This window comes from Syngnathus scovelli, chromosome 20, assembly GCF_024217435.2.
Source record: "Syngnathus scovelli strain Florida chromosome 20, RoL_Ssco_1.2, whole genome shotgun sequence".
NCBI lineage: Eukaryota > Metazoa > Chordata > Actinopteri > Syngnathiformes > Syngnathidae > Syngnathus > Syngnathus scovelli.
In genome coordinates, this window is record NC_090866.1 from 8,847,019 (window position 1) to 8,874,385 (window position 27,367).

Sequence of the window (27,367 nt, forward strand, 5' to 3'; positions counted from 1 at the left end):
GCTACATTTGACCATGATCATATTCCAAGAGGTTGAACTCCAGTAATCCAATTCCATGAAATATGAAAATTTCTCTGACAGAAAACAGTCAATAGAAATGACACTGCATTTAAAAACAGCATAAGGATGCTAGGAAGAAAACAGCAACAAAGAAAAATGTCAAATTTGCATTCAATATGCCATAATGAAATTTTCAAGACTTTTTTGTCCTTTGTCTTCTGGTTTAGTCATGTGACATTCCGCACAAGGCCCACAGAAATGACTGAGACTGCACCTTGTGTAGATTGAGTTCAACATGCATGCACAAGTGTTTGAACAAACACAGTTAGCTCATGTCATTGAGCTAGCTAACTGCAGACTTGACGGGTCCCCAAAGAGCTTGTTACATGGGCAGCTGCAACAACACATGCAAACCAGGTTGCTATTCTTCTCTTTGTGTGTGACGGATGATAGAAATCATACCAGCTGCACACACAACACGACTGTCAGCAAAGGTGAACTGTGTGCAGCCACCATCAAAGTTCATCACCTGTCCTGTAAGTTTATGATATATATTTAATGTGCAGGTTGCTGACCCTGCTCGGTTCCCATCTGCTTTATAAATTTTGCAAAAAACATAAAATTCAAAAATCCATTTTTTTTTTCCTACCCTTTAGCTCACGTGTGCCCTACTCCAGCCATTATATGAAGTGTGTGTGTGTGTGTGTGTGTGTGTGTGTGTGTGTGTGTGTGGTCCTCATCTAGCATTTTCTGCCACCAGCAGATGTTCGGATGACCACCATGATGGTTGTTATTTTTATCACGCGTGTGTGTGCCTGTGTGAGCCCGACCAGGTTAATGTTGGGGTTTTTCTTACTGGAAGTCTAGCAAGACAAAACAACATGGTAAAGACCACTAACAATTTACCACTGGCAATTATATTGCTTCCCAAGTTCAACCATGAATAAATAAATAGCATAAACTAATTTCAGGGAGAAGGTGGATATGACCTTTAACCCCTTTGGGTCAGATTCCATGTATGCACATGTGATGGGAACATTTAACACAGAGTGGCTAGTTAATGTTCTTTTTTATCCCCCTCAGCATTCTTCAACACTTTGCGGACACTAAACCATCTGTGATGATGACTCAGGTTCTCCAAACAAGCTGGAGGGCCAGCACGACTTCAGGCACCTAATTAAGTATTTGACACTTTGAATCTTCATTGTGTATGACAGAACAAAGACAAAATAATATTCTGGTTCTAAATCCGTAAAGTATTAAAAAGTCTCAGAGGCCAAGTATTTGAAAGGGTCCTCTGTCCTCGGTCTATGAATGAGTTTTGGGAAGCGTGGGCGTTTGGAAGGACATCATGTCATCTGGCAAAAAGTGACAGTGACAGAACTAGACTAGCTCAAACAGTCCCAAAATGTTACTGAACTTTTTGTTTTAAAGTGAGGACGAGTACCACTTTATTGCCACTACGCCCTCTAGCGGCACTAGAACAGAATGAAAATGTTTCCATGATTCATCTTCAATGCTCATTCTGGCGTAAACCGCAGCACGTCAGCAAAGCAATTTCAAAATGGTTTAAGTGGATTTATATGAAAAACATATTTTTGTTGTTGGAAGCCCATGAAATTATGAGACATTCTTGTCAAATGTGCGACCAGCTTCCAGGAAGTCTGCTGATTCATGAAACATGCAGAGGCAAATCTGTCGCTGCATTTAACCATTTCTACCATTTATTATCATTATATCTCTAAATAAATTCATTAATTTCACACAATTTTCATCTTTACCATCATTTGATTGCTTCAACAATACCTTGACTGGGACCAGTGCACTCAAACACATGTTGAAAAAGGATGTTCAATCAAGTTTTGTCCATCCGAAGGAGATACTCAGCCTAGCAAAAATAAAATGAAAAAATATTCACACTTTCGAATAAATGTGGTGAATAGGATGCGGTCGTACCAAAAAGCTGACTGGATCGTTGGGTTTGATCTTGGAGCATTCTTGCAAGGCTTCGCTGAGTGCAGGCATCACATACTTCATCAAATAGTTTCTCAGCGGGAGCGCTTTGGCTTCCAGGAGCTCCTGCTCCTGCCTTTCTACCTCTGCCAAATTATCTTGCTGAAAAAAAAAAAAAATTGTGATTATTACTGTAGCGAGACAGCTGATATGAATGAAATGTAGCTCCTTGGGTACCCAAACTTCATACTCCGCCGCCATCTCAGCGAGCAAGGCCCCTTTCCTGCGCTTCCTCTCGGCTGCTTCTTCAGCCTCTTTCTGCTTCCTCTCCATTTCTCGCATCCTTTTCTCCTCCTCCTCCAGCTCCTCGGTATTCAGGCCGTACTTCTTGGGAGCGCCCACCGCCTCGGTGATGTGGCTCATGATCTGTGTCAATTCGGGGTCGTCGTCTTTCACCTCTGGGGAAATGCATTTGAGAATCTGCTGTTGTGCTCATCATGTCAAAGGTCTTCCTAGAAAAAATACCACTTCTTTAATTTGATAGTACAAATATAAGAATGTTACCAAGATACGTCGGGTATATTTCCAGCTCGTCAAAGTAGTCGAGGGCAGTTTCTAAGGCCCTGCTGAGTTGACGGAATCTGACCAGTCGAGGGATAAACTCCTCCTGGGTTAGGCCTCTTTTCTGGGCCTCACTCTCAGGTAGATCTTGAACTTTCTTCGTCAGGAACTCATCAGATGCATCCAGGGCAAACACATATTCTAGAAATATAAATCAAAAGTTTGTTTCATCATTTGAGGGTGAACAAATATGAGTCAATGGACAGACAACCTGGGGTGATGCTGTTGCATGCGGGGGTCGCGGACGGGTCTTGGATATCTGCATCCTCAGCTGGACAATAAATTTGCACATTAGGACGTCATTACATGTTGTGGAGCATCTGAATACCTGGAAGAAACCTACCGCTGAACATCTGACTTGCTTGCTCAAATGTCCTCGGGAAGCCATACAAGACATATCCTTGGTTCCTGCAAGGCTTTGAATTGAGCTTTTCCGTCAAAATTTCTAAAAGTAGATCATCCTCCAGGCGACCTGATTGTATGAAAAAGTTTGCTTTCATACGGCTTGAGATTTTAAAGTTGATAAGAGTTGTTCACGAGACCTGCATTTTTCTCCATGCTTTCTTTTATAGTTTCCAGTTGATCCAGTGCCGTTTCCTGTTGGCTGATGTCAGCATCAATTCTCGCCGAGGTTTCTTTCTGTGGAATACGAAACATAAGGTTATATATTTTTTTTATTTATTCCTATTGTGACTTTGGAAATGAAAATGTTATCACTGACCAAGTGTGCCATCTTTTCTTCAATGACGTCCCGGATGTTGATGTGATGGATTCGATAATGCTCGCTCAGCCTCCGTCCCATTTCGCTTTTACCCACGGCTGGCGGTCCAGTGAGAAAGATTCGGATTGGCTATTGACACGGACAGAAAAATATCAACTCCGAGCCATGGACGAAGGAGAACATGAGACTTACAAGGAGCTTTCTTGTGTGTCTGTATTCCTCCACGAGGGCTTCTACATTCTCAATCATGCCGTTTTCTGCTGACCAGTTGAAGTTAAAGGTGTCTTTCACAACAAAAGCATCCAGGCGAAGGTCAATGCTGATATATTCCAGCTCCTCTTGCTGACACCAAAAAGGAACCACAGTTAAAACCACAAAAGAGATGGTGAACACCAAATTTAAAAAATAAAAATAGAGCCAATTAAGCTACAATTAAGCATTAATCATACAATTTGATTGATATTGCAAAGTAGGTATACCTTAAAGGCCTTTGTAGAAATGGCTTCCTTCTCAGGTAATTGGCATAATTTCCCCGTTCCAAGCACTTGACTTACGGCCTAAAATGTAAAGAGGAGAGTTTCTGCCCCCGTTCAACATCACAAGTGTAAGATGTGAACATAATTTTGTCGGAAAAAACATTTATGATGTGTTTCGTACCTGTACTATGTCCCTCAGTTTGCTCTTGGAGTCATCAATGGCAAGAATATATTTAGATTTGGGTTTGAGATCAATCAAGCTTTGTATCGCTCTGTAAAATAAATCACAGGTTGTTAAGTCAACACAAAACAACCCGAAAACAAATGTCAATATTCAAAAGTGGCAAATCACTTTGCAAGGTCCAGCACGTGGATGGTGGGAATGAAATTTGTGCCCTCTCCAAATATGGGAACTTCTGAAAACTCAGACAGCCAAGACACCTAGGGGGCAAATAAAAATGATAATAATCAAGCGGAAATGACAAAGACTGAGGTCGAATCTACCTTGAAAAAGTAGTGGAAGAGATTTTCTCCTTTTCCATACTGTATCCCTGCAGCTAAAACGTAACCTTTCAGTTTATTCTTTTTCTGAAATCAATGACAGAACAAAATCAATGACATGGCGTATTTTTGTATTTTTTTTCTGAGCAAGCTACTTACTCCTGTTCCCAGTTTAAGAACTTGTTTCTCTGTATTGTTGTGATGTTTAAAGCTGGGATGCGGGCGTCTTTTTCGGAACTCATCCTCTGCTATAAACTTTTCGGCTTCATCCTGCAGGAGCGATTGGTTATGATGTAATACCGTCAGCGCTCTATTGGACAGTCACCATGCTCACCGTTTCCGGTCTTTTGGTCATTGCCCATGTCAACACCGTCGAGACTAAAATGAACGTTTTCTTTGACCTGAAGTTTTCCATTTCACCGTGAAGGGCTACAAGTGAAGGAAGTATTGTACAATTCTGACTACAGTGTCAAAATAATAACATTGATGGTTCTTTCCACGTTGCTATACCTGTGATTGCCCAAGTTGCATCTTCAATGTCGTCTTGATTTGCATTTTCGGAGATGTTGTACACCACCACGTCACACTCCAGCAAGCGTGGAAGGAGCTCCTCTCTGCTTAGCGACTGGAAGACAAGATTGCAAATATCCAGTAAATCACTAGAATTATGTGTATTTGTGTTATGAGAGATGTTTCAAATATTTTGGAGAACTTAGTTGAAGGGTGTCAAACATAGGTCAGAACAGTAATACGACTCATACCCCAATTTTTCAACATAATCAACTGCTGTTGCTCAATTTGTCCACTAGAGGGCGTACTACCCAAGATTAGACGCCTGTTGATGCACTTGTGAAGTATAAACGAGGCCAAAATTATTTAGCAAATTTAAGAATAATGTCAGTAAACTGCTTAATTTATTTGTTTGTTGGTGTATCCACCCATTCATATAGGAATGAACCGGCTCATTTGTCACATTAAATGTCACTTCTTTATTTTACGTTAGATATTTAACTCACCGAATAGTGCTCATGTAAACCGCTTGGTTTCTCAGCGCTGGATGAAGACACCGTGCCGACCACCTGGAAAGCAGGTTCATGAGGCTGCGGCTCGCCGTCATCATCTTCGTCCACCTCCTTTACCCCACAACTCGATAAATACTGACAAAAAAAAAAGTATATTAATAGGGCAACAGTAAGTTATGCTCAAAGTATCTCATTTACTTTACCTCGGCGATGTGTTTGGAGGAATATTTGTCCACGTCGTTCACAAAAATACGTTTGTAACGTTTTTTGTCGCCCATTTTATAGATATGATAAGCTTCCTACTGTTTATTAAGCTTTTTTTTGTCTTAAAAATGGCGAATAAAGCAATGGTCGCGGTTATTTGTTTAGGCCAAAATGATCACCTGGGAGACACATCCGCGCCACAAGGAGTCTGACGTCATCACCTGGCGACACTAAACTGATCCACAGGGGTTTCCATGGAAACGGTTACTTCCACTTTGAATTTCACCCCTTTGGGCATAAAATCTTGAAGAATCACCTGCTTATTTTATACAACTTTTAGTTTGGAATAAGCATTAAATTAGAATATTGTAGAAAATCATTTTTGTCAGTCATTAATAAAACTCCTAGAGTATATAAAGATCATGTTAGTAATTTTCATGAACAGTTTTGTTATTATTCTAAGCTTGGTACTTTTTTTTTTAATGAGCTGTAAGGTACGGAGAAATTTTTGGGGTACACTCGCCTGACTTGCCGTTGAAACCTACAACAAAAGATATACATTTATCACAACAATGTGTATTAATGACTATATATGCATTTGTATGAAATAAAAACTTTTAAATTGGGGCATTATTTCAAATGTAACACATTCCACACTGGCTCGTATTATAATGCAGCCTGTTACCTTCTATTGTTACAGCTTTATTTATCCAAGCTTCACACCACCCATGCTGTGATATTCACACGACGCAGAACAATGGAGCCCTGACATGGAAACTTCTAAAGCACCTCATATATTTATAGCGCTGACATTATCTGACAAACTGCTGGCAAGCTCTGCACGGCGTCTGCAATAGACAGACCTCAGCACTCAGTAAAACACACCCTAACACACACTCAATGTGCAGAGATATTGAGTGAGGAAAGCTGCATCAGCCAGCCTTTGCCATGAATAGTAAAACTCCAAACAAATGATATTGTTCGAATCTCACTATGGATGGATGATGGCTTAAGTAAGCAACAAATAGGAATTTTAAATGAAGAAATGTGACAACTCACCGTTTGGAATTCATTGCAGTGTCAGCAAACCTAATGAGGCCTTAAAAAAATCACACGGGAAAAAAGATGCTCTGATTAACAGGAAATATAACTTGATACTAACAGTGATGGACGGTGTATAATTCATCATGAATTGTTAAAAACACACTCCACAGCTGTTTGAGATGATGCAAACTGTAGTTTTAGTTGAAAGCTGCAACCACACGGATCAATTATTCTTTTGATGCACTGAAATATGATGTATGGATTGAAATAACGTTTCTGTCTTGTCTACACATCTTGCAGCGTAAACTGCTGTCAAAGTCGGGGCTAGACCACTGTTATAATAAAACAGTTGTTTCTAACAGCTGCTGAAGCATGTGTGTGTGTGTGTGTGTGTGTGTGGGTGGGGGGGGGGGGTGGGGGGGTTGTGGAGGGGGGTCAGCTGTCAAGACAACCGTTCTGCTTTCTATGTTTCCTTTTAAGGACGAAACGTGCCTCAAAATCACAAGCCGTTTAAGAGCCTTCTGCTTGATCCAGATTAAGACACAGTGATACAGACAAGTATGCAGTATCTGCTTTGGGTTCAATTTAAACTAGCCCAAATTTCACACTAAGTCATTTGTGAGAAATTGAGACAACACTAATTTAATTTTTTTTTTTGCGGTCATGTGCCATGCGATTCCTTAGATATAAATAAAATGTGCGCTTTTACTTAGTAAAGGTTAGGAACCACCAATTTAATCCTGTGTAATGGTTCTGTGCCAACCGAGTAACAAAAATGTGAAACAAGTATTAATGAGCATTTAGAAAAAAAAAAAAACTTTAAAAACCATATGTGTGCATAGCAAACCTTAACTGTCAGAATATTTTGGTGACCAACGCTGTAAAGAAGGTAAATATAGAATGACAATATAGCGACACTGAGTTTATTAGGGATCACTAAAGCTACTTCGGATTTTTGAGAATTCCTACTACACAAATCCAACTTTGTCAAGATACACAAAAGCTCAGAATAGACGTAAACAAGTAGGTTAGCGTCATCACTCTTGGAAGTACATTACGCACATCTAGAAATGGAACGGTTGATGGTGCGGGAGATATTTACATTCTTATTACGCTCGCAGGCTATGACACACCTCCCCTCACACGGCGGCGGAACTTGACAAATATGGAGTCTGGGGGGGTTTGACGACCTCCGGGCAGTCTGTCGGGGGGCACCTGTCACGCTCCATTTCCCTAAAAGGAGACACAGGAGCCAATCAGAATGGAGAAGGGAGGCCTGCTGTCCTGGACCTCCTAAGAATCTCTTGGAGGTCTGGGCTACGGCGCTTTCCTCCCACCCCTCCTCATGCAAAATTGCATCTCAGCTGTCTGGGTGGTGTTTGCCTCTTCTCAACTCTTGCGCATGCCATGAGACTGGCGAGCCTCCTTGACCATTGCTCAGATCGGAGCTCCAGTTACTGTCAGCCCCTTCAATCACCTACTTCCCTTACGTTCTGCGAGAGCTTAGTCATATTAACACGTATTTAGCAGCGTGTGCCGGGGAGACCCCTGTTGAACATATTAGGGGGGTCCAAAATGGATGCTGGATGATGATGTGTCATACAATAAAAGCCTAATTTTCCCTCAGTTGTAAAATATTAAATGTGACATTATGGCTATATTGTTCGCAAAAATAGACTTTTAATAATTTTATAACTTGTTTTCACGCTTATTGATCACGCTTGAAACCTAAACGTGAAATAATATATAATTGATTTGTAGGCATAGTATTGACATTGTGTAATTCCAAAGCAACATCTCCCCATTTTGGTGGCGTCCTTGACACAAGATCCACTTAACTCCCTCATCTTTCAGAGCAGCACATATTTGGACTTCTGTGAAGTCCCCGAGCCCGCCCACCTACCCCCCAGCTGGAGCGTGCCGGGACATATTTAAGGGAACCCTCGCACCCTTTTCCTTCGTCCCAGTGGAAACTCCAGTCTTGCATCGAACTCTCGGTGAGTCTTGTTTCATTGCTGTGACTTTACATTGTTGTTTCAAGTTGTATTGCAAATAAGATGTATGTTTTAAAGTGTGTACAAGTTTTATGATTCTGTGCTTGAAGACAATTTTATTTTTTGGTTGATGCTCCAGGGGGAACTTTAGGATACAGAAGTCGGATGCTATGCGATTGTAAGATCGAACTGATTTGAGGGCACTGCAAGTTATGAATGATCATTTGTTGGGTTACTTTGTCAAAAATATTACAGCGAGGCAGAATTTAATTACTCCAACTGTCTCAAAAGCTGGACAGGTGGTCCTCGAAACTTTGGAATGACAAGCGACAACAGCTGAGGAAAGACCCAAGCCTTCACTGCCATTTGTCGAAAAAACGCATCACCTCAGCTGTTAGGTGGCTGCGGTTTGATGATAAGATACGGAGGGATGAGCGTGGGGGACGCCAGGATTTCCGTGACTAAAAATAGACTTGTGAGCAGGGGGATGCAGCCATGCCCCATTTGGGCAAGATGAGAGCACTTAAGGGTTTCTTAGGCCTCGATTTAAGCTCCAACTATTCTTATTACAGAAGGCCAACTAAGAACAGACCAAAATGTGTGACGACGACGAGACCACCGCCCTTGTGTGCGACAACGGTTCTGGCCTGGTCAAGGCTGGGTTTGCCGGTGATGATGCTCCCCGTGCTGTCTTCCCATCCATTGTTGGACGCCCCCGTCACCAGGCGAGCAACCTCATCATTACATTAGCATTCATGCTAAATGAGGAATTCTTATCAACAGTATGTAAATATTTTTTCCTTTTTTGCTCCTCAGGGTGTGATGGTGGGTATGGGTCAGAAGGACAGCTATGTGGGAGACGAGGCCCAGAGCAAGAGAGGTATCCTGACTCTGAAGTACCCCATCGAGCACGGCATCATCACCAACTGGGACGATATGGAGAAGGTGAGAATTGCTACTGCGTGGAGATATGAGCACCACCATTCCACATTGCTGACAAAGTCTCCATTTAACAGATCTGGCATCACACTTTCTACAACGAGCTCCGTGTGGCCCCAGAGGAGCACCCCACCCTGCTGACAGAAGCCCCCCTTAACCCCAAGGCCAACAGGGAGAAGATGACCCAGATCATGTTTGAGACCTTCAACGTCCCTGCCATGTATGTGGCCATCCAGGCTGTCTTGTCCCTGTACGCCTCCGGTCGTACCACCGGTGAGTTTTTCTTTCTTTCACAATTTGGTTTCGAGATGTGTTCTGACATTTTTTGCCATCAGGTATTGTACTGGACTCCGGTGATGGTGTGACCCACAACGTGCCCATCTATGAGGGTTACGCTCTTCCCCACGCTATCATGCGTCTGGATCTGGCCGGTCGGGACCTGACTGACTACCTGATGAAGATTCTCACTGAGCGTGGCTACTCCTTCGTCACCACCGGTATGCAAATTCAGGAAGCACCTCTGGATTTAAACACAAGTGGAAGTTGGGCTATTGATTTGTAAAAAAATTCAATTCAATGATCAAACAAACCTCCTCCCTCAGCTGAGCGTGAGATCGTGCGTGACATCAAGGAGAAGCTGTGCTACGTGGCTCTGGACTTTGAGAACGAGATGGCCACAGCTGCTTCTTCCTCTTCTCTGGAGAAGAGCTACGAGCTTCCTGACGGTCAGGTCATCACCATCGGCAATGAGCGTTTCCGCTGCCCTGAGACCCTCTTCCAGCCATCCTTCATTGGTGAGACCTGACACTTCATCATGACAAATGAATTCAGCAGATTAATAATACGCACTTATGCAGGTATGGAGTCGGCTGGTATCCATGAAACCGCCTACAACAGCATCATGAAGTGTGACATTGATATCCGCAAGGACCTTTACGCCAACAACGTCCTGTCCGGTGGTACTACCATGTACCCTGGTATCGCTGATCGTATGCAGAAGGAGATCACAGCTCTGGCCCCCAGCACCATGAAAATCAAGGTGAGCATCACCATGAAAAAAAAAAAAAACATAGCAACAAATATTGGTTCTTACCCATCTCTGCTCCATCTTCAGATCATTGCGCCCCCTGAGAGGAAATACTCCGTCTGGATCGGTGGCTCCATCCTGGCCTCTCTGTCCACTTTCCAGCAGATGTGGATCAGCAAGCAGGAGTACGATGAGGCGGGCCCCTCCATCGTTCACAGGAAGTGCTTCTAAATCTCCAACCTGCACCGAAACATCCCAAACTGCAACTTTCCTCTCCACGTCTGTATTTGTACTGTGCCTAATGCTGTATATACATTTACCATTGTAATAAAAATAGCTGCTTTAAAAGTACTCGGCTTTGTCCTCATTAGATTTTGAACAAACTTAATATTCGGCCATCTTATGACAGGGAACAAAAATATTCACACTAATAGTCACACCTGGTTAGAAAAGAGGCCTCTGATGTCCCAGCAGCCTCGAAGGCAACATGACTTCCTTGTCACCTGTGTGCTAAAGGTGATCTGAATGATCCTAATATAGCCCCGCCTCCTTTACTTGGCTTTTTAACCAGGTGAGCATTGAGCTGTGGAACTTTACTGCTTTTAAATAGACGGACTAGTATTTTAAAGATGAAGATTACCGACAGTGATGTGATTCGCTTTCACCTTCAACTTATTCATGGAATAAATGTGAAAAGTGTTGCGAGGAAAACGGAAAGACACTTTGCTAGTGGTGCAAAGATCTTTGGTGTTCCTCTGGAGAATTTGTCAAGAACTTTTATTCCTGAATTTGGCCTGGTTCCTGGGTGAGTACAAAAAAAATATTACAGAAGTTGCATTTCTGTCTGATTTTTTTCTGGGGGGTCTCAGCTTTCTGGTGGACTCTTGTTCGTTTCTTCTGGAGCGTGCCGGAACCGTGGGCCTCTTCCGGAAACCAGGATCACTCCCTCGCATCAAGGCCCTCAGAGTAAGGGGTCTTCAGTTCAGTTTTCAATCTTTAAGGCATCGCAGACATGTCTCAATCTTTATTTCAGGCCAAGCTGAATCGTGGCGAGGCCTGTCTCCCCACAGCCTTCGCCTACGACGTGGCCACCCTCATCAAGCAGTTCTGTCGGGAGCTACCAGAGCCTCTAATACCTACAGAGATCCACGAGGCGATGCTTAAAGCCCAGATGCTGGACTCCCAGCAGGACAGAACCTCGGCACTCCAGCTGCTATCCTGCTTACTGCCTGCCAGAAACTCCTCATGTCTCCATTATCTCTTTGACTTCCTGTCCAAAGTGAACCAGAGGTTTGAGACAAACACTCAACACAAGGCAAGAGCGGGAGGCATTTAAATTAGTATTTAAATTTATCAGATGTGAGGAAAACTTGATGACCAGCTCCAATCTGGCGATGGTCTTTGCCCCCTGTCTCCTACCGCCTCCTAACAAGCACGAGATGTCCGAACGACGCTTTGAACTTCGAATTCTTGCCCTGTGCGCCTTCATTGAAAATCCACATTTGTTTGGTAATACATCAAATAGTTGCAGTTTTTAAATTGAAAGACTTTTTAAAAAATCAAGAATGATGTTCACTAGGGGTGATTCCAAAGGCTGTCCTAGAAAGTATGGACTTCCTGATCAACTGCCACCTTCTGAAGGATGTCTCCTCAAAGACGCCAAAGAGACACAGTTTGAAAGGTTGCAATGTTAAGACGACAACCAAAACAATCCTTGCGTACTTTTACTCGATTCGTTTGTTTTACATTCATGTAGTTTTGTCGTCTGTTAAGACTGTACCGTGGATTCAAGCCAAGTCAAAGGTCAGGCCAGCAGACAATCAGCGAACCCAGGAGTCCAACTTGCGAGGAAGACCGACTCTCAGGAGAAGTGTCGGCTTGGAGACGTTCCCAAATATTGCCTTTTTTAGGGCCTGCGTGAGTGAAGGTAAATCAGAAAAAGAAAATAAATGTGTCTTTCATGGACGGAACTTTTAACCACTTCTATAACAGATTCATCACCTGGAGCTGCCATCTTGGATGCCTTAAATCCTGGCAAACCGTCTCCACCTAAGATAAAAAGGTATATTATGCAATATATTAAGTCGTGAACTTAAACTTGCATTACACAAATATTTTGGTGCTGTTTGCAGGGACGTGCATCTTGGTCTTTCCCCTGACCCGAGCCAAGGACATCATGAATCTATGTCAACTGGAGTGGGCAAGGTGCAACTGGGATCTTGGAGTCGGCGGATTTCTTTATGACACAACTGTGGCATTTTTAAAAACTTTTATACATGTAGATTTTATTTAAATTATTGCTTTAGCTATAAGGTAACACAATCATAGTAATTAAAAACGTTTTTCTGTAGGGATGCTGGTACTCCATGTATCTCACAATGTGACATTACAACCATAAATAAAACTATGAAATTTCGAACCTTGTCTTTTTAAATGGGTAAAAATATCTGAATCACTTTGACTACTGACATTTCTTTTTGCGCAGAGTTCGTCAGAGCTGAAATTTGACACTGCACCCATCGCTGCAGGATGGAGGATAAGAAAAAAAGATGGCCAATCGGAAGAGAGGATTTCTAATTCTAAGCATCCCATTCTCATCAATTTGTTATGCAATGGTGCAGTGTCAAAGCTCCTTCAAAATACACCAAGCGCGCACGTCATCATCTAGCACACGATTTGATTTGCATTTGGCAAACGGGGTAAAATGTGCAAATGTGGACATGCTCCTAATGTGCTTACAGAAAGCAAGAAAATCCTCATTTTGATGCATCAATTGTTGCGTCAAATTTATTTTGAAGGCCATAAATAAATCGTTAGTTGAGCGTAACTTGACGGACATCCTGTTTGCTCAGTCGGTCGGGTCTTTTTTATTGACACAAGGTAAGAAAATGGCTTTATTTGGATTATGGTAGAAATGAATTTGCAAGGTTTTAATAAAAACATTACAAGGGTGTGAATAAAATCAGGTTGTTAGGGTTTTTATAAATTATTGATGCTGGTTATTTGCAGGCCCAATTGCTTGTTTACACAGATTTAGTCCACGCAATTCTATTTTGTGTTTATTATTAAAACATCTGAATCTAATACAATCTAAGCTCACTTTTTTTTTTTTCCTAATGACAAAAATGCACGTTTTCATCGTCGGTTGTTTTGCGCACCTGCAGATGAGGTCGGCGGTGCGGTCAACTCTGCTCGGGCTCCTGGTGTGTCTTCAAATGGGCGGTGCTCCGGCCCGTAGTAGCCCCGGGGCAGACCAGGTGTCCGAAGCCGACATCCAGCGGCTTCTGCACGGCGTCATGGAGCAGCTTGGCATCGCTCGGCCCAGGGTGGAATATCCTGCCCATCAGGCCACAAACATCGTCGGGCCACAGAGTATCCAGGGTATAATCTTTCTATAAAGATTTCTCAAATCATAATGAAAAAATATCTTGCACTTATCATACATAACACGTACTGTAATGGTTATTTTTTGTCCATTGCACCAACCATTTTTGTCCACAAGGTGGTGCTCACGAGGGATTGCAGCACCTTGGTCCCTATGGGAACATTCCCAACATAGTGGCTGAGCTGGCAGGTGACAACGTTCCCAAAGACTTAAGTGATGATCACAGCTACCCAGATCCTCCAAATCCTTGTCCACAGGGAAAAACTGGTAAAACAATAAAATAAATAGAAAATACTTTTGAGGAGAATTAAAATGCATTTTGATTATCATTCCCAGCAGCAGACGGGTGTTTGGAAAATGCTCCGGACACAGCGGACTTCAGCCGGGAATTTCAAAAGCATAGTCACATTTACGGTCCAGGGAATGACTACCCCGCTCTGATGAAGTGGGTAAGTCCACATATTTTTTTTTGTGAGCTTCAAAACACAAGGGACATCTGAGGATGATGATGGTTAGAAAGTTGAGTCGTTAAAGTTGAAAATACATTTGTGGTCTTTTCAGAACAAGGAGCGTTTATACCAGAAGCTGAAGGGAGGACCAAAAAGAAAGAAAAGGGTATCTATTAGTGTTTTGTCGTCTTTTTTGTTTCCATTTGTAAACACAACACATCAGCAGATTTTTGTTCATTTGGAATGTTTTGCTGCAGAGTGTAAATCCATACCTGAGGGGCCAGAGGCTTGACAACGTCGTCGCAAAGAAATCGGTTCCTAGTTTCTATGAAGACCAGAATGACGAGGCATCAACCATTACTGGAACTACAAAAGCAACAAATTAAAACATATCCCAGAGACATCCTGTATTTTAAAATTATATCTTGGTTCATTTCAAAACTGTCACAAAACTGCTGTTTGTTGATGTTTATAGGGGAATGTGACAAACCGAAATATTTGTGAATTTAACAAGTTAGTGACTTCAGTTGATTGTGATTAAGGTATTTAATGAAAACTTACCCTCCAATCAGTGCTTTTGTTGTTGAAGTGAAAATTCAAATGTGATTTCAGATGACTTGTAAACTCTGGCTTTACAGATAAAGCTGTGCAATGTTTAATATTTGTACTCTACATCTTAATGACTTGTTTTAATAATCAGAATTAGGTCATATCTACACAAACTGATGTTACTTGGTTGTTTTATGTACACTTTGGTCACATGATCTTTTTGTGGAGGTGAATTCTTTGTTTCTTCAGTTATCTTGTAAAAGTAATAAAAAAATATATCAGCAGTGACAACAGTGGGTGTTTTTCTGGTGGGGGGGAGGGGGGGGGGGGGGGTTGACGGGATCAGCGTTGTGGGCGTGTTTTTAACCAGAACTAGAAAGTTAGTTGATCATCATTCATGAAGCCCCACACAAGACACAAAAGGACACAACACGACGAGCAAAGACGCCCGTGAACATTTTCCCAGGAAAAACTAAGCAACAGGTAAAGTATAAAAGTATAAAATTGCTTTAAAATATTGCGATGGATGATTTGAAAGTGCGCAACGTGTGCGTAATACCTGTGCGTAAATGTTTCCTTTCAGCTTCCACGATGAGAAGTCCTTGTTTGCTGACCTTCTCCACAGTTGTTCTGTTGCTCAGCACATCGAGGAGTACGCATGCCGCCACTTTTCAAGGCACTTTCCCTCACCCAAACAAATCCAACCCAAACGAACCGGAGCGCTGCCTGCCAGCTCCAATCAGCGGATTCATTACGCGCGGGATGACCCCTGCAGTCATCACCGAAGAAGTTTTGGAATCCAGTCAGGAGGCGCTTCACGTCACGGAACGTCGTTACCTGCGTTTGGACTGGTGCAAAACGCAACCACTCAAGCAGACCATCCACGAAGAGGGATGCCTGAGCCGAACCATCATCAACCGCTTCTGCTATGGCCAATGTAATTCCTTCTACATCCCGCGACACATTTACCAAGATGGAAACGCGTTCGAATCCTGTTCGGCGTGCATACCCAAAGCCTTCAGCACGGTCACGTACACGCTTTTCTGCCCCGGACAAACGCCCAATACCAGGAAGAAACGGGTCCAGCGCGTCAAGCAGTGCAGGTGTACCACAATAAACACGGATTAAACCTCACATGGATCTTTTTTTTTTTTTTTTTTTTCAAAAGGACGTTTTGCAAAAACTCTGAGCGTCCGTTTGCAAGACTGACAACCGGAACTGCTATTAAAACAAGAGGAACTTATTACAATATTGACATCTTTATTTTACTATCAATTAATGGAGCCCAATTTTCAAAAACGCCTTAATATGTGGCTTTACTATTGCAATACTCCCAAGAAAGTGCAAAAAAAAATGTTAATGAATTAAAATTCAAAGAATTGACTTAATATTTAAGTCTTGTTGCACACATAGCTGCATGAATATTAAGATAAAGCAATATTATTTGATTTTTTCCCCTCTCAATGTTTAACGAATACAATATGATTCTGTGGTTTACGCCCAAATCAATGTGCTTGGGACTTTTGGCGCGCCCCGTTGATTTGGATTCATGGACAAACCGACTTCAGGACTTGAGAGGTTCCCCTGTAGGCTATAATATAAAAAAAAGCTTTTTTTTGTTTCATCCTCTAAGTGCAAATCTTAAATTGAGGTCATGTTCGCTTCTTTCTGACGCAGTCGTTCTTTCTGTGTGGGAATAAAACATCATATTAGTGGAAGGAAAGGAACACTGTATAAATTCCATACGTTGCAAATTATATTTATTAAATCCATTGACTGAGACATGTGCCACACTTACCAAACTGTTTGGGATTATCGTTTTGGTCTCCACTTTCTTCTCTGCTGTGATTCTCTTCACTGACTGCTGGGCCTCTTTTAATCTGCAGTAAAAAAAAAAAAAAAAAAATCATATTCCCAAAACATTTCACTTCTGTGTATCTGCTTACTTTTCTTTAGTGAAGTTCCGATTCTCCCGCTTCCACTTGGCCTTAAAGTCGGCACAAAATTCAAACCACAGCATGAAGAAATGACTGGACGTCACCTCCTTTTCGTCTGCTTTGGGCTTCAGACCAAAGTACACACACAAATCCTGGAAGCTGGGCAGCCAGACATAATTGAATATTAATATATCTACAATCCGAGACATATTTTTCATATGGCCATTGTTTCTCTAACCTTTTTTGTGCCGTCGTCAACTGACAGGAAGCTCCAACATGTTCTTTACGTGCTGGAAAGAAATATTTTGTAAGCAAAGAAACACATTCCAAGGGTGGTTGTTCCATTTTCTATAAGTCGGCTTTGGCACTTTTGCAGACATTATTACACTTGGGATTTTGTCTGAAAAACATCTTGAAACATTTGTAATCTATTTTTTTTCAAGGGGGGGATTCAGAGCAGATGGAAATGTTTGTGATGTGCACAGAACATTGCAGGATTTGAAGAACTGGGATGAACGGTGTCAAAAATGGATTGATGGATGAGTTCAACATTTGCAAAGTGCCATCTTAAAGCAAATCTAAAAAAATAAAAACAAAATAATACAGCACTTTAGTCTACAGCAATTATTATTTGATGAATGTCAATATCTTGCACTGCATATTTGTTTTAATAAAGTGTCAAATCCCAACCACAGTTGAAAAACTTCTTTTCGACGAAGCAGGCCACTAGGCTAAATATTATAAACATCTCCAGCCTACAAGTGATTCACAGTTGTTTGGTTATGTAAAAATGAACCACTAACCACTGAGAAGAAACGTCTCCATTCGGTCTTTAAACGGCTGCAGATGTTCCTCAGGGGAGTCTGCGCAGACCTTCTGAATGTCCTTTTCACAACCTTTTCCAAACACACCAAAAACTTTGCATCAATGTAAATGATCAGAAGATTAATGAACATTATTTATCGACGTTTGACTTCATGCCCTCAAGTTGAGACAATAAAAAAGGAAGACGAGTTCTTCTGGGAAAGGGCTCATTAATCTTCAGTGATGAAAACGATGGATGCCGAGATGAAATGAGGTCACGTGAGGAGATGTCTTCCTAAGTTATGCTGTTTTGCTTTTTTTATGATTTCAATAAGCCTCAGAAAGTTGCGTTAACAGATGGAAGAGCGCAGAGGAAACTACCTGAGCACGGAGAAGAGCTTATCAGCTCAACTTCCTCCTCAGATCTCACTTTGATTCTCATTGAGATGGCGACTTCTTCTTCCCCTGCATCCAATCAGTGGATCAGAGGAGCCAGTCTGCACGGGCCAGTCATAATAAAGACTGCCCCCTCCACCCTGACGCTTGATCAACATCACCCAGATAAGATTACAAAAGAATACTGTTTTCAATCGGGATTTGTGTAAACTGTGGAGTCCGCTATCGTTGTCTCCTTTGTGCGGTGACGCTTTCCTTCATTTGTGGCTTATATCTGAGGAGGGTTGTAGACCCTCACGTAAACAGAACTTTTTTTTGATACCCAGCCCAAAGAGAACCGAGGGAGAGTGAAGATGGCGCTTCAAACAGCCAGTACAATGAGAAGCCGCCACGGACCATGGAGATTGCGCCCGTTTGGCTTGATGGAAACGATACTCCAAAGCTGTGGTGAAAGGTAAAGAAAGCAATCTTCGGCACGCATCTCGGGGCCACACCGGAGCCCGGACCGATACAGCCGAGATGGTTACTAGTCCGTGTGGAGGCCCGGGGAGAGATGATTCGGATACGAGTGGTCTGGAGATTGCATGAGTGGGGAAAACTGCAGTCTACGTTGACTGGCGACAGGACTGGCGCACAAAGAACGGGAGATCTGATGGGCCCAAGGATTAGAAACTGGATCTTAAAGGCGCCAGGCCAGTATCAGCAGCAAGACTCCTGCAAGTCTCTGGATACAGACACGAAGCGTTTGCAAGGATTGTTTTTGCAAATGAGGAAAATACAAGCTTGTCTTTTGGCAATTAACAACCTCAGGCCTTTAAGTTTGAAGTATAAACATTTACAGAGGCCGGTGATGGGAAGGCATAATAAGAAGTGCATTGATTTTGGGGGTGTTGGAGGAAAAATGCTGCCAGACGGAGATTTAGTGACATGGGGAAACTCCGCAGTGATAGAGTTACGCAGACGGGCTGAGCTTTTTTTTTTTTTTTAAAACGAAAACACACAACAAAACCACTGCCGATTCTTTTCTGCTCACGCACTCATTTCTATTTTGCGAGGAAACATTTGTCGGGGGTTATTCTTTTTTTTTTTTTTTAAGGATTTCCAAGAAAGGTCTCACAAGTGAAATGACATACCCAGGAGATCTCGTCCAATCCTTTTTAGCTCTGCGTTAAGGTCCTCAAAATTAAGCTGCGCTGCCAGGAAGACATCTTGAGGTTCAGGAAGTGGAAATACACTTTTCTCTGTTCCCGCATTCTGGCAAATCAACATTAGCATGAAAGCACAGACAATCATATTCGGATTTGATGTATTTTGCTTACCTTGTCAAAATTGTGAAGGTAATATGACACAACATAGTCGACCAAACTCATGCGATTGTCCTAGTGGGAGAAAAAAAATGGAGGATTCATCACATTATTTAAGAACATCACTCAAATATTAAATCTATTTGACCATGTCAGTACCCTGCTCTTGACATCTTTGAGCTTTGGAAGAATCTCCAAACCGAAGCCATCAGCCTGACCTCTGACCCTGTTGCCGCCGTTCATGTAATTGCCCAAAGCCAAGATGAGTCCCAGCACTTCCTTCACGCCATCTTTTTCCAGCAGAGTCTTCGTGTCAAAAGTTCGGTCAATGATACAAAATTCAATGTGAGCACTTTGGGGGAAACAAAATGGCAGCCTCGTACCAATCAAATAGTTTCATGGGGACATGCATAAACTAAAATACATGCCCTTATAAGGGTGTTTCCTCCATACCTTGCACACAGAAGCAATAACGTCAAGTTTGTGTTGAATGGACGCCATCCCATCGTTGAAGGCCGCCTTGAAAATGATGCAACGAGCCCGACTTACGAAGTCTGGAATCAGCGAGAGCTCATACAGGAACCTGGATTGCACGGAAAACCATCGTGATATTATCCACACAAAATTAATCGCACTTATGTCGTGTTTATACTGACTGCTCAGGTTTGTCCAAGAGTTTAATCTCCTCCTCCTTGGATGTGCTGTAATGTGTTTTGATTTTCTCCAGCTCGTCTGGCTGAGCTCTCTGGCGGCATGACAATTTACATTTTTACATTTAAACACACAATTAATAATAATACTGTACGTACATTTTCATAGAGCGCCTCAATGGTCTCAAGATCCACCACAGAGTTATCCACAGTTAAAACAGCTGGAGGAAATAAAATAAAAGTTACATAAGGTTCTTAAAGGTCAAACTTCCTGACTGACCTTGTTGGATATCTTTCATCTCTAGGTGGAGGCTTGATATGAGGATGCCCACAGCTTGAGAGCGCTTACCGTCCAGGAGCTTAATGATCTACACACAGACACACACAGGAGCCGTGTTGCGTATATTTTGATGCATGGTTCTCGTTAAGATATATGAGAAAGAAGCAGTGTTTAGTCTGCCTCACAGGTCTGAGGTTCAGGGTCAAAACACGTAAAATCCACACAGGAAGGCTGGAGCCTAGATTGTAATCCTAAACATCAGGACTGTGAGGCACATGTGGTAAACAATAATCCGCCATGGTGCCGTCATAATGACATGTAAATCATATTTTCGTTCTTTTAAATTACCTTCCTGGCTTTTGCCTTCTCATAATTCTCTACCAGTGGTTTTCTCTTGAGTCGTGTGGTGGTTTTGGCAAAGAGTTCTTCAAACTCAGCTGCATTCATGATATGCGGTTCTTCTAAAACATTCCACAGTGTGTTGTTCCTGAGAAAGAGACAAAAACAGTATTTACAGTATTTTTTGTTTTATTAACTGCTTTGTTTAAAAACAGTTTTATTTGTCTGTCTTTGATGATGTATTTGTTTTTCCACATGGACACGTACTTGTCCTCAATCTGAATTCTGGTCCAGTACAGAGGCTTCATGGGACGTGAAGGCTCCACCACAGGTTTTCTGGACGTTGCGGATAAACAGGTTGAAGATACATGTGACATGAATGGAGGGGGTGGAGGTGGTGGAGGAGCTGCGTTGGACAGAAAAGGAGGTGGAGGTGGTGGGGGTGGAGGTGGCGGGGGGGCTTTCGATGTTTCTTTGTGGGTCAACACTTGCGGTGGGGGTGGTGGAGGTGGTGGTGGAGGGATAGCTTTGTTTGGTGCATGGTGTCCACCAGATTGATGGGCCGTGCTCAAGGTGATAGATGTCAAGTCAAGTTTTTGCGGGTTCATCCTCTGCTGAGTTTGGATGCAGTCTCTACTCTTCTCGTCATCACATTTGATGAAAGACTCTCTGTCAGTTTGGATGCAGACAGTGCGAAAGGTTTTGTGTGGAGATTTATCGTCTCGCGTGGACACGGCTACGTCTCTGAGCTCGCCACGTTTGAGAGTGTTGGGCTGGGAGAGCTTGGTCTGCAGCTCAGTCAGGGTGCGCTCCAGACGGGATAGAGTGACCTCGTTTTGTAAAATCAGTTTAGAAAGTTCCCGGCTGAAGACCTCCTGAAATATCGTGAGCAACAAAGATAATCATTCCATCCTATCATTAATGGTTTTAACAAGTACGGTTTTAGAATGACAGAAAATCCAAAATCTGTGCCACTATAAAAAAAAATGTTAAACCATGTCCCTAAATACAAATATGAGGGGAAAACATGCACACAAAAAAAATTAGCCTTCATACTGACCTGTAAATTCTCTACTTCCTCTTTGCATTCACGCTTCAGTTGCAGAACAGCTGCCTGGTGCTCTAAAAAAAAAAACATAAAATTGGAGTTATTTATTTTTGAAAAACATATTTAAAGTCATTACAATCACAATGAGTGATAGATTGAATTTTTCATTCAGTTTATCTAAAAACTGTACTGACAAGTTTTGACCGCTTGAGGGCAGCAGAGTAAGCATTGGAAAAGACCATGTGGGGGACCAGCAGAGAACTTGTGATGTGTTGACCTGAATTGTAGTGGTGGATGACAAACTCCAATTTATGATTATATAGCACCACAGCGGGACTGCACAACTACCAGAAGGCTGACAAAAAATACTTGGAAAGCACATTAATTAGTATTTCCCCAATGCACTCTTTTTGTTTGCTGTGGATTCATGCAGGGCGGATTTATGTTGACCTTGAGGGAAGTGCAATATATGACCCCTATTATCTATGATAGCAAACACTTGTGTGTCTGTATGCTTTAGAACTGCAGCATCTAAAGTCATTTTATTTCATTTTGACCTTTCAAGACAATCTAATAAGATGCAATATTTGGATGGATGTTGTGTGCCGTGCTTATATCATAATGATGGAATGCCGAATTATTTACGTGTTTGCCATTATATAATATATGCAGACAAATACAATTTTTTTTTTTTAACCGCTTGTTGTTTAAATTGTATGTCATCACCTGCTTCGGTATATTTGAGACCAACTTTCTCCTCTCGCGGTGGAGGCCAGACTGCTTGGAGACGTCCAGGAGTTCGTTCTTCTCCTTCTACTGGACTGCTTGATTCTGACTGAATGGATCAAGAAAAAAAAAAAAAAAATGGCAGATTGTTTCGGAAACATAATAATAAACCATCATATTGGAATGATAGCTAGTACTTTTTTTGACTGCAAAAAAAAAATTCAAATTATATTTGTATTTTAAATAGGCCAGCAAGACTGATTGTGTATCAGAAACCCTTCATACTGTAGATGCAGCTTTGGAGGTCTTGAAGGAAGTTCTTTCAAAAAATGCTTTTAGTACATCCTTTTCCGTCCAGGTCATCTTTCTGGCTGCGTCTCGGTTCTCTGTGGGTTCCTTCCTCAATGGCTTTGGTGTAAAAAAAGCTTTGAATGCATGGAAGGCTGCTTCTGCACCTGATACAGGTGCTTTTGTGTCCTCCTTGGCTTTCAAGTCTCCCATCTGCAGTTGTTGACCACCTTCAGTCATATTCCGTTTGGGTTCTGCTTGTTCTTGTGCAAGAAGTTCTGCTTTTTCCTCCATCTCATCAGGCCTTCTGTTAGGATTCATCAACAATGACATCTGATCCAGGAAGCTTCCTTGGATCTTTGGTTCTCCCTGCTCATCAGGGAGGTTTGTCGTCTTCACGTCTTCATTTAAAGGTTGGATTTGAGCCAAAGTGTCATGCCCGGGTCCGACCACATTCTTTCTCAGCACCCTAAGACCACTAAAGAGGACAGGGAGCTGGATGGGCTTGTCTATGGGGGAGCCTTGGGAGAGGTTTCCAGGTGAAGGGATATTTTGTGAAGATATGACAGCATGTGGTGAGCAGTCTGAGGAGGGTTGATTGGTTTGCTCAAATGTTGGATCCACTTTCAACTCAAGCTCCTCTTCAGCAGAACGTTCTGTCCGAGTCACAGTAATCAAGACCCGTTTGGAATTGGGAACGCTAGCAGCTTCGTCACTTTCGATATCATTCAAATTTGTGAATTCCTTGTGACTGCATATCATTTGCATATCTTCACGGCCTCTGGGATCTTCTGCAATCTGTTCCTCACATTTACAATCTATATTTGGACATTTTGTGGTTGTCAAACAATGAACATTTTTAAATTGTCCATCCACAGAGGAGATATTTTCGGGGTTTACGTCAATAAGTTGTTCTGGGTTTATTAAATCATGACCTTTTTCTCCTATATTAAATTGATCTTTTATCTCCTCTGTTGAGGTACTTCCTGATTCGCCGTCAAGGTCGTAGGTCATCTGTTCTTCTCTTCCCGCAAGATACGTAACATACGGTAAAGAGTCATCGCTGTCCTCCGTTGCCTTAAAAGCCATATTGGTCTTTTTCTTCAGCTTTATTCTCAGATCGTCCACCTGGTGGTCAACTGGGATGGCCCTAAAAAATGTGAGGATGGGTGACTGCAGTTCCATTTGCAAAAGGAAGTTAAAAAGTCAGAGAAGATCAATTTTCCGTTCCAGGAAGCTACGACCAATCCTGATCTGTTGACAGACATGAGAGGAAAAACGCATATCCAGAACTTTCCTTCATGTCAAACAGGAGCATTCATTTTCTTCTCCTAAAAATGGAAACAGATGTTTATCGCACAGGGCTGCCTGCTGTCAAATCCACTCGGTGAAAGTCTCCATATCCTTAAACCTGACGTGGCATGTTGAAGTTCTTCCTCGCTGACCTTCTGTAAACTTCCATCATGTTGGCCCTCATCCCAGTAGAATCCTATTATTACCCGAGGCAGATGGAAACCTGCGTCGTCTCTCCCGACGGCCGTTTAACACGGCACCCTGATGCAAGTCGGAGAAAGCCACAAGGAACAGATGGAAGGAGGCCACACCCACTGTTGCAGGAAGCTAAACAGGACTGCCACGGATGGTGGAACACGCCCATCAGAGGGTTAATCTGCTCATTCGGATCAAACACAACTTCTCAAAAGTTAAGAATGGGCTCTAATAAATTTGCAGTCTGAAGAAAGGGATAGCAAATGTATTTTAAACATCACCTTAACTTCTTTAATTCTATAAGGAACAGGTTTTGTTTTATTGTCACTTGTCAGGTCCCACCCATGTTTGCTCATAATTTGATGTTATAGCCAGCAGGCGAGAGACGGAAGCCATTATTAATATTGTTACATCCTACGTGGCGGCCGGACGGATAACGTTGTTGTCGTTTTAAATTGCTCGAAGAAATAAAAGTCCCACAGTGGGACATTGTGGCTTTCCAAGCAAGGTATGTTTATGTAAGAGGGGTGGATGCAGATAATCCCATGGAATAGTTTTAGAATGTTTGAGCAAACATGTGGGCGGGACACACTGAGAGAAATGTGTACATAATGATTTTAAGTTACACTCAAATGGATAGCCAAATATTTTATAGGACTTATTGAAACAATAGAATTATTTAAAATATATATATATTTATATTAATATATATTTTAAATTTACCTGAATACATAAAAACTTTTTAAAAACTTCTCAAAATAAATTATTTTTTTTCAAATATATTTTTTTAAAATTGTTATTGAAACAATAGAATTATTTAAAATAATTATTTTTTTTTATTTACCTGAATACATAAAAACTTTTTAAAAAATTCTCTAAATAGTTTGATACTTTTTTAATATTACCTGAATACATAAAAACTCTCTAAATAGTTAGATAAGCATTTTTTTAATATAATTTTTTAAAATTGTATTTGTTTTTTAGACTAAATTGTGAACACAATAACTAATCTACGTGCACACAATAAAAAAAATCGCTTTAATGTTTAGAGACCTAATAATCCCTACACGCTTGAATTACATACTCTGTTATGTAAGGACAAGGAACACAAACTTTCTTTGTTGTCATTCGAGGCCATTTCCTGCACGTAAGCTCTGGCGGCCTGTGATGGAGCAGCACTGTTATGGTGATTCCGTTTTAACGAGGACTTTCATCTCAATGCTTATTGCTATTAAGCGTTATGAGAAAGCATTTTTTTAAATAAGACAGGTTCAGGGCCATATCATTTATACAACCCATTAAATGCAGTGACCAAAAATAAAATCCTCTCAACATTACGATCCACATTGTTCTTTGGACCTTGCCTGGAATTTAGTGTAGCTTGAAAGATCTTTGAACATGAGCAGGATCACATGATTTTTTTTTTCTTCCACCCTCACCACATGAATTATGCCAAGGCCTGATCAAGCTCATCATTCTACTCACCCTAAGTTCTAAGAACACGGGAGTGGGCGTCCTACTGATATCATCTTCGGGGTCAGTGATGCACAGGAAGTCAATGAGCTTGGGTCGGTAGGGATGAGAGAACGACAGAGACTCCATCTCCTGTTGCCAGAACTCTTCCTGGTTCTGCAGATCTTCATCTGGAGAAGACAGGCGGCATCACAAACACAGAAAGAACAATACGCTGTTGCTAATACTTTTGCCATCATGTATTTAATATATGTGTCTCTCTCAAATTCTGCCTGGCAACAGCTTACTGTAATGGCTTTTCTGGTAAAGCTCATGTTGCTCAGCAGTACTACTAATATAATATGCTAATATATTATATAATATTTGCCCATTGAATGACAAAAAAACTGGAAACCTGCTGTTACACAAATACATCAGGCAAAGCTAAGGCTTAAAGTGATCTTAAATCAAACAGTGGAAATTTTCAGTGACACCATATTGCCACCTTGAGGCCATGACAGTTAAAGTTCATATTTACTTTACTAAAATATTATTTGCAGGAAATTATAAGACTTGTTATATCTAGCCAAGATTCATGGAGTGTATTTAAAGCCTAATAAAAACATGGATAAAATGCAAGATAATTAAATGACTGCATTAGCACGATGTGCAAAACTAATAGTGTAATACTGAAAGTGGCCATCTGTCTGTTTTTACCTGAGGACAGCGGGTCATCTTGAGCGATGTCACATTCCCCAAGGCATCTGCGTGTCTGCGTCGCCTCTCTCCATCTGTGATTGGTCGGATGGAAGCTCTCCTTTTCACTCCAGCTGTCCTTGCCTGATCTCGTCCACGTTGTGGGTTGGTCACAGATGTCTTCTTTGTTTTCTCCCTCCGTCCTGAGGGTTTGGTGAAGACTCTCACCCAAACAACAGAACTCACAGACCAGCCGAGGGCTGTCATACCCGTGGATTTGGAGATGATGCAAAGTCTCATCATCTATACGCCTTCCTTCCATTGAATGAGAATCAGCTCTTGGAATCCTTTTGCTCCAGTTTGAACAGGTGAGACTCACCTCAAACTTTCTCATCACATGTGCTGCAGCAGTTCCTATGATTCTGTGAAGATCTTCACTTTCAGCTTCCAAATCAAAAATGTCATATTCAGACAGACCAATCGCTTCCTCTCTGCCCAACAAAGGACATTTTCTGCTGAGACATGAAGATCCTTGGGTGGAAAGCTTCATCCCGTTAAGAAAAGGGGTACCAGTGGAAACAAACTGGCCTGTTCTGCTCTTCTGGATCCTGGTGGATTTTGGTAAATCGACATATATCATCCTCATGCCTTGTTGGTTGCTCATGTTCTGGTAGTGCCAACAGAGTAGCAACAACTCTCCCAGCCACACGGACGAGTTGGGCAACCTGAATTCGTCCGCATGACCGAATTGGGCTATCTCCACGTGACCCTCCTTTGTGTCAAAGTCGTTTAGTTCAGGATGGTGGTCTTGAGGTTCATCACAGTGGGAAGCCAGACCTCTGCCGAGGGATGTTCTCGCAGCGCTCATGTCATTGATGGTGATGTAGAGCCGCAATGAGGCGTTGGTGCCCTTCATAATTTGATTTAAAAGTCACAAGCTAAAAAAAAAGAGTGGTAGTTCCTTTAAATCAGCAATGCTGCACTTGAGTTGAGAACCTGGTAGAAGAGAGCAGAACTTTTTGGTTGTCCAGCATGCCTTAATAACATGACTGACACTATTTAGGTCATCTGTGC

At 41.9% G+C, this 27,367-nt stretch overlaps 5 protein-coding genes across 6 annotated transcripts; 3 read left to right on the plus strand and 2 right to left on the minus strand.

Moving 5' to 3' along the window:
* Positions 1 to 1,701: 1,701 nt before the first annotated feature.
* Positions 1,702 to 5,727, minus strand: ak7a (adenylate kinase 7a). 2 transcript variants are annotated; one of them, XM_049757165.1, is made up of 18 exons: positions 5,498 to 5,727; positions 5,289 to 5,429; positions 4,783 to 4,897; positions 4,607 to 4,701; positions 4,432 to 4,542; positions 4,276 to 4,359; positions 4,124 to 4,212; positions 3,953 to 4,043; positions 3,775 to 3,852; positions 3,488 to 3,637; positions 3,296 to 3,424; positions 3,117 to 3,213; positions 2,918 to 3,046; positions 2,786 to 2,845; positions 2,518 to 2,715; positions 2,191 to 2,411; positions 1,957 to 2,115; positions 1,702 to 1,888 (listed from the first exon to the last, which is right to left on the minus strand). In XM_049757165.1, exons 1-18 carry the CDS (start codon positions 5,570 to 5,572, stop codon positions 1,856 to 1,858), a joined length of 2,055 nt encoding a protein of 684 aa, XP_049613122.1. In that variant the 5' UTR covers positions 5,573 to 5,727; the 3' UTR covers positions 1,702 to 1,855. The 2 variants fall into 2 exon arrangements, with proteins under 2 accessions (XP_049613122.1, XP_049613123.1); XM_049757166.1 differs by lacking the exons at positions 4,607 to 4,701; positions 5,498 to 5,727.
* A 2,714-nt stretch (positions 5,728 to 8,441) lies between these two features.
* actc1a (actin alpha cardiac muscle 1a) lies at positions 8,442 to 10,853 on the plus strand. The gene is made up of 8 exons (XM_049756836.1): positions 8,442 to 8,539; positions 9,109 to 9,261; positions 9,353 to 9,481; positions 9,553 to 9,748; positions 9,811 to 9,972; positions 10,078 to 10,269; positions 10,333 to 10,514; positions 10,590 to 10,853. The coding sequence occupies exons 2-8, from the start codon at positions 9,133 to 9,135 to the stop codon at positions 10,731 to 10,733; spliced, it is 1,134 nt and encodes a 377-aa protein (XP_049612793.1). The 5' UTR covers positions 8,442 to 8,539; positions 9,109 to 9,132; the 3' UTR covers positions 10,734 to 10,853.
* A 209-nt stretch (positions 10,854 to 11,062) lies between these two features.
* scg5 (secretogranin V) lies at positions 11,063 to 15,176 on the plus strand. The gene is made up of 13 exons (XM_049756835.2): positions 11,063 to 11,307; positions 11,372 to 11,468; positions 11,536 to 11,792; positions 11,860 to 12,011; positions 12,082 to 12,183; positions 12,259 to 12,429; positions 12,495 to 12,564; positions 12,635 to 12,707; positions 13,667 to 13,883; positions 14,005 to 14,154; positions 14,227 to 14,336; positions 14,449 to 14,502; positions 14,594 to 15,176. The coding sequence occupies exons 1-13, from the start codon at positions 11,132 to 11,134 to the stop codon at positions 14,720 to 14,722; spliced, it is 1,758 nt and encodes a 585-aa protein (XP_049612792.2). The 5' UTR covers positions 11,063 to 11,131; the 3' UTR covers positions 14,723 to 15,176.
* A 91-nt stretch (positions 15,177 to 15,267) lies between these two features.
* grem1a (gremlin 1a, DAN family BMP antagonist) lies at positions 15,268 to 17,430 on the plus strand. The gene is made up of 2 exons (XM_049756018.2): positions 15,268 to 15,368; positions 15,469 to 17,430. The coding sequence occupies exon 2, from the start codon at positions 15,477 to 15,479 to the stop codon at positions 16,011 to 16,013; it is 537 nt and encodes a 178-aa protein (XP_049611975.1). The 5' UTR covers positions 15,268 to 15,368; positions 15,469 to 15,476; the 3' UTR covers positions 16,014 to 17,430.
* Positions 16,126 to 27,209, minus strand: fmn1 (formin 1). Its single transcript, XM_068649136.1, is given in 18 exon segments — positions 16,126 to 16,571; positions 16,684 to 16,765; positions 16,832 to 16,981; positions 17,061 to 17,112; positions 17,626 to 17,718; positions 19,156 to 19,341; positions 19,344 to 19,401; positions 19,486 to 19,632; positions 19,780 to 19,909; positions 19,983 to 20,071; positions 20,136 to 20,197; positions 20,257 to 20,344; positions 20,605 to 20,743; positions 20,863 to 21,470; positions 21,656 to 21,717; positions 22,370 to 22,478; positions 25,631 to 25,788; positions 26,315 to 27,209. Coding segments are annotated over 18 exon segments (3,153 nt in total). The 3' UTR covers positions 16,126 to 16,526.
* Between the last annotated feature and the right edge of the window lie 158 nt (positions 27,210 to 27,367).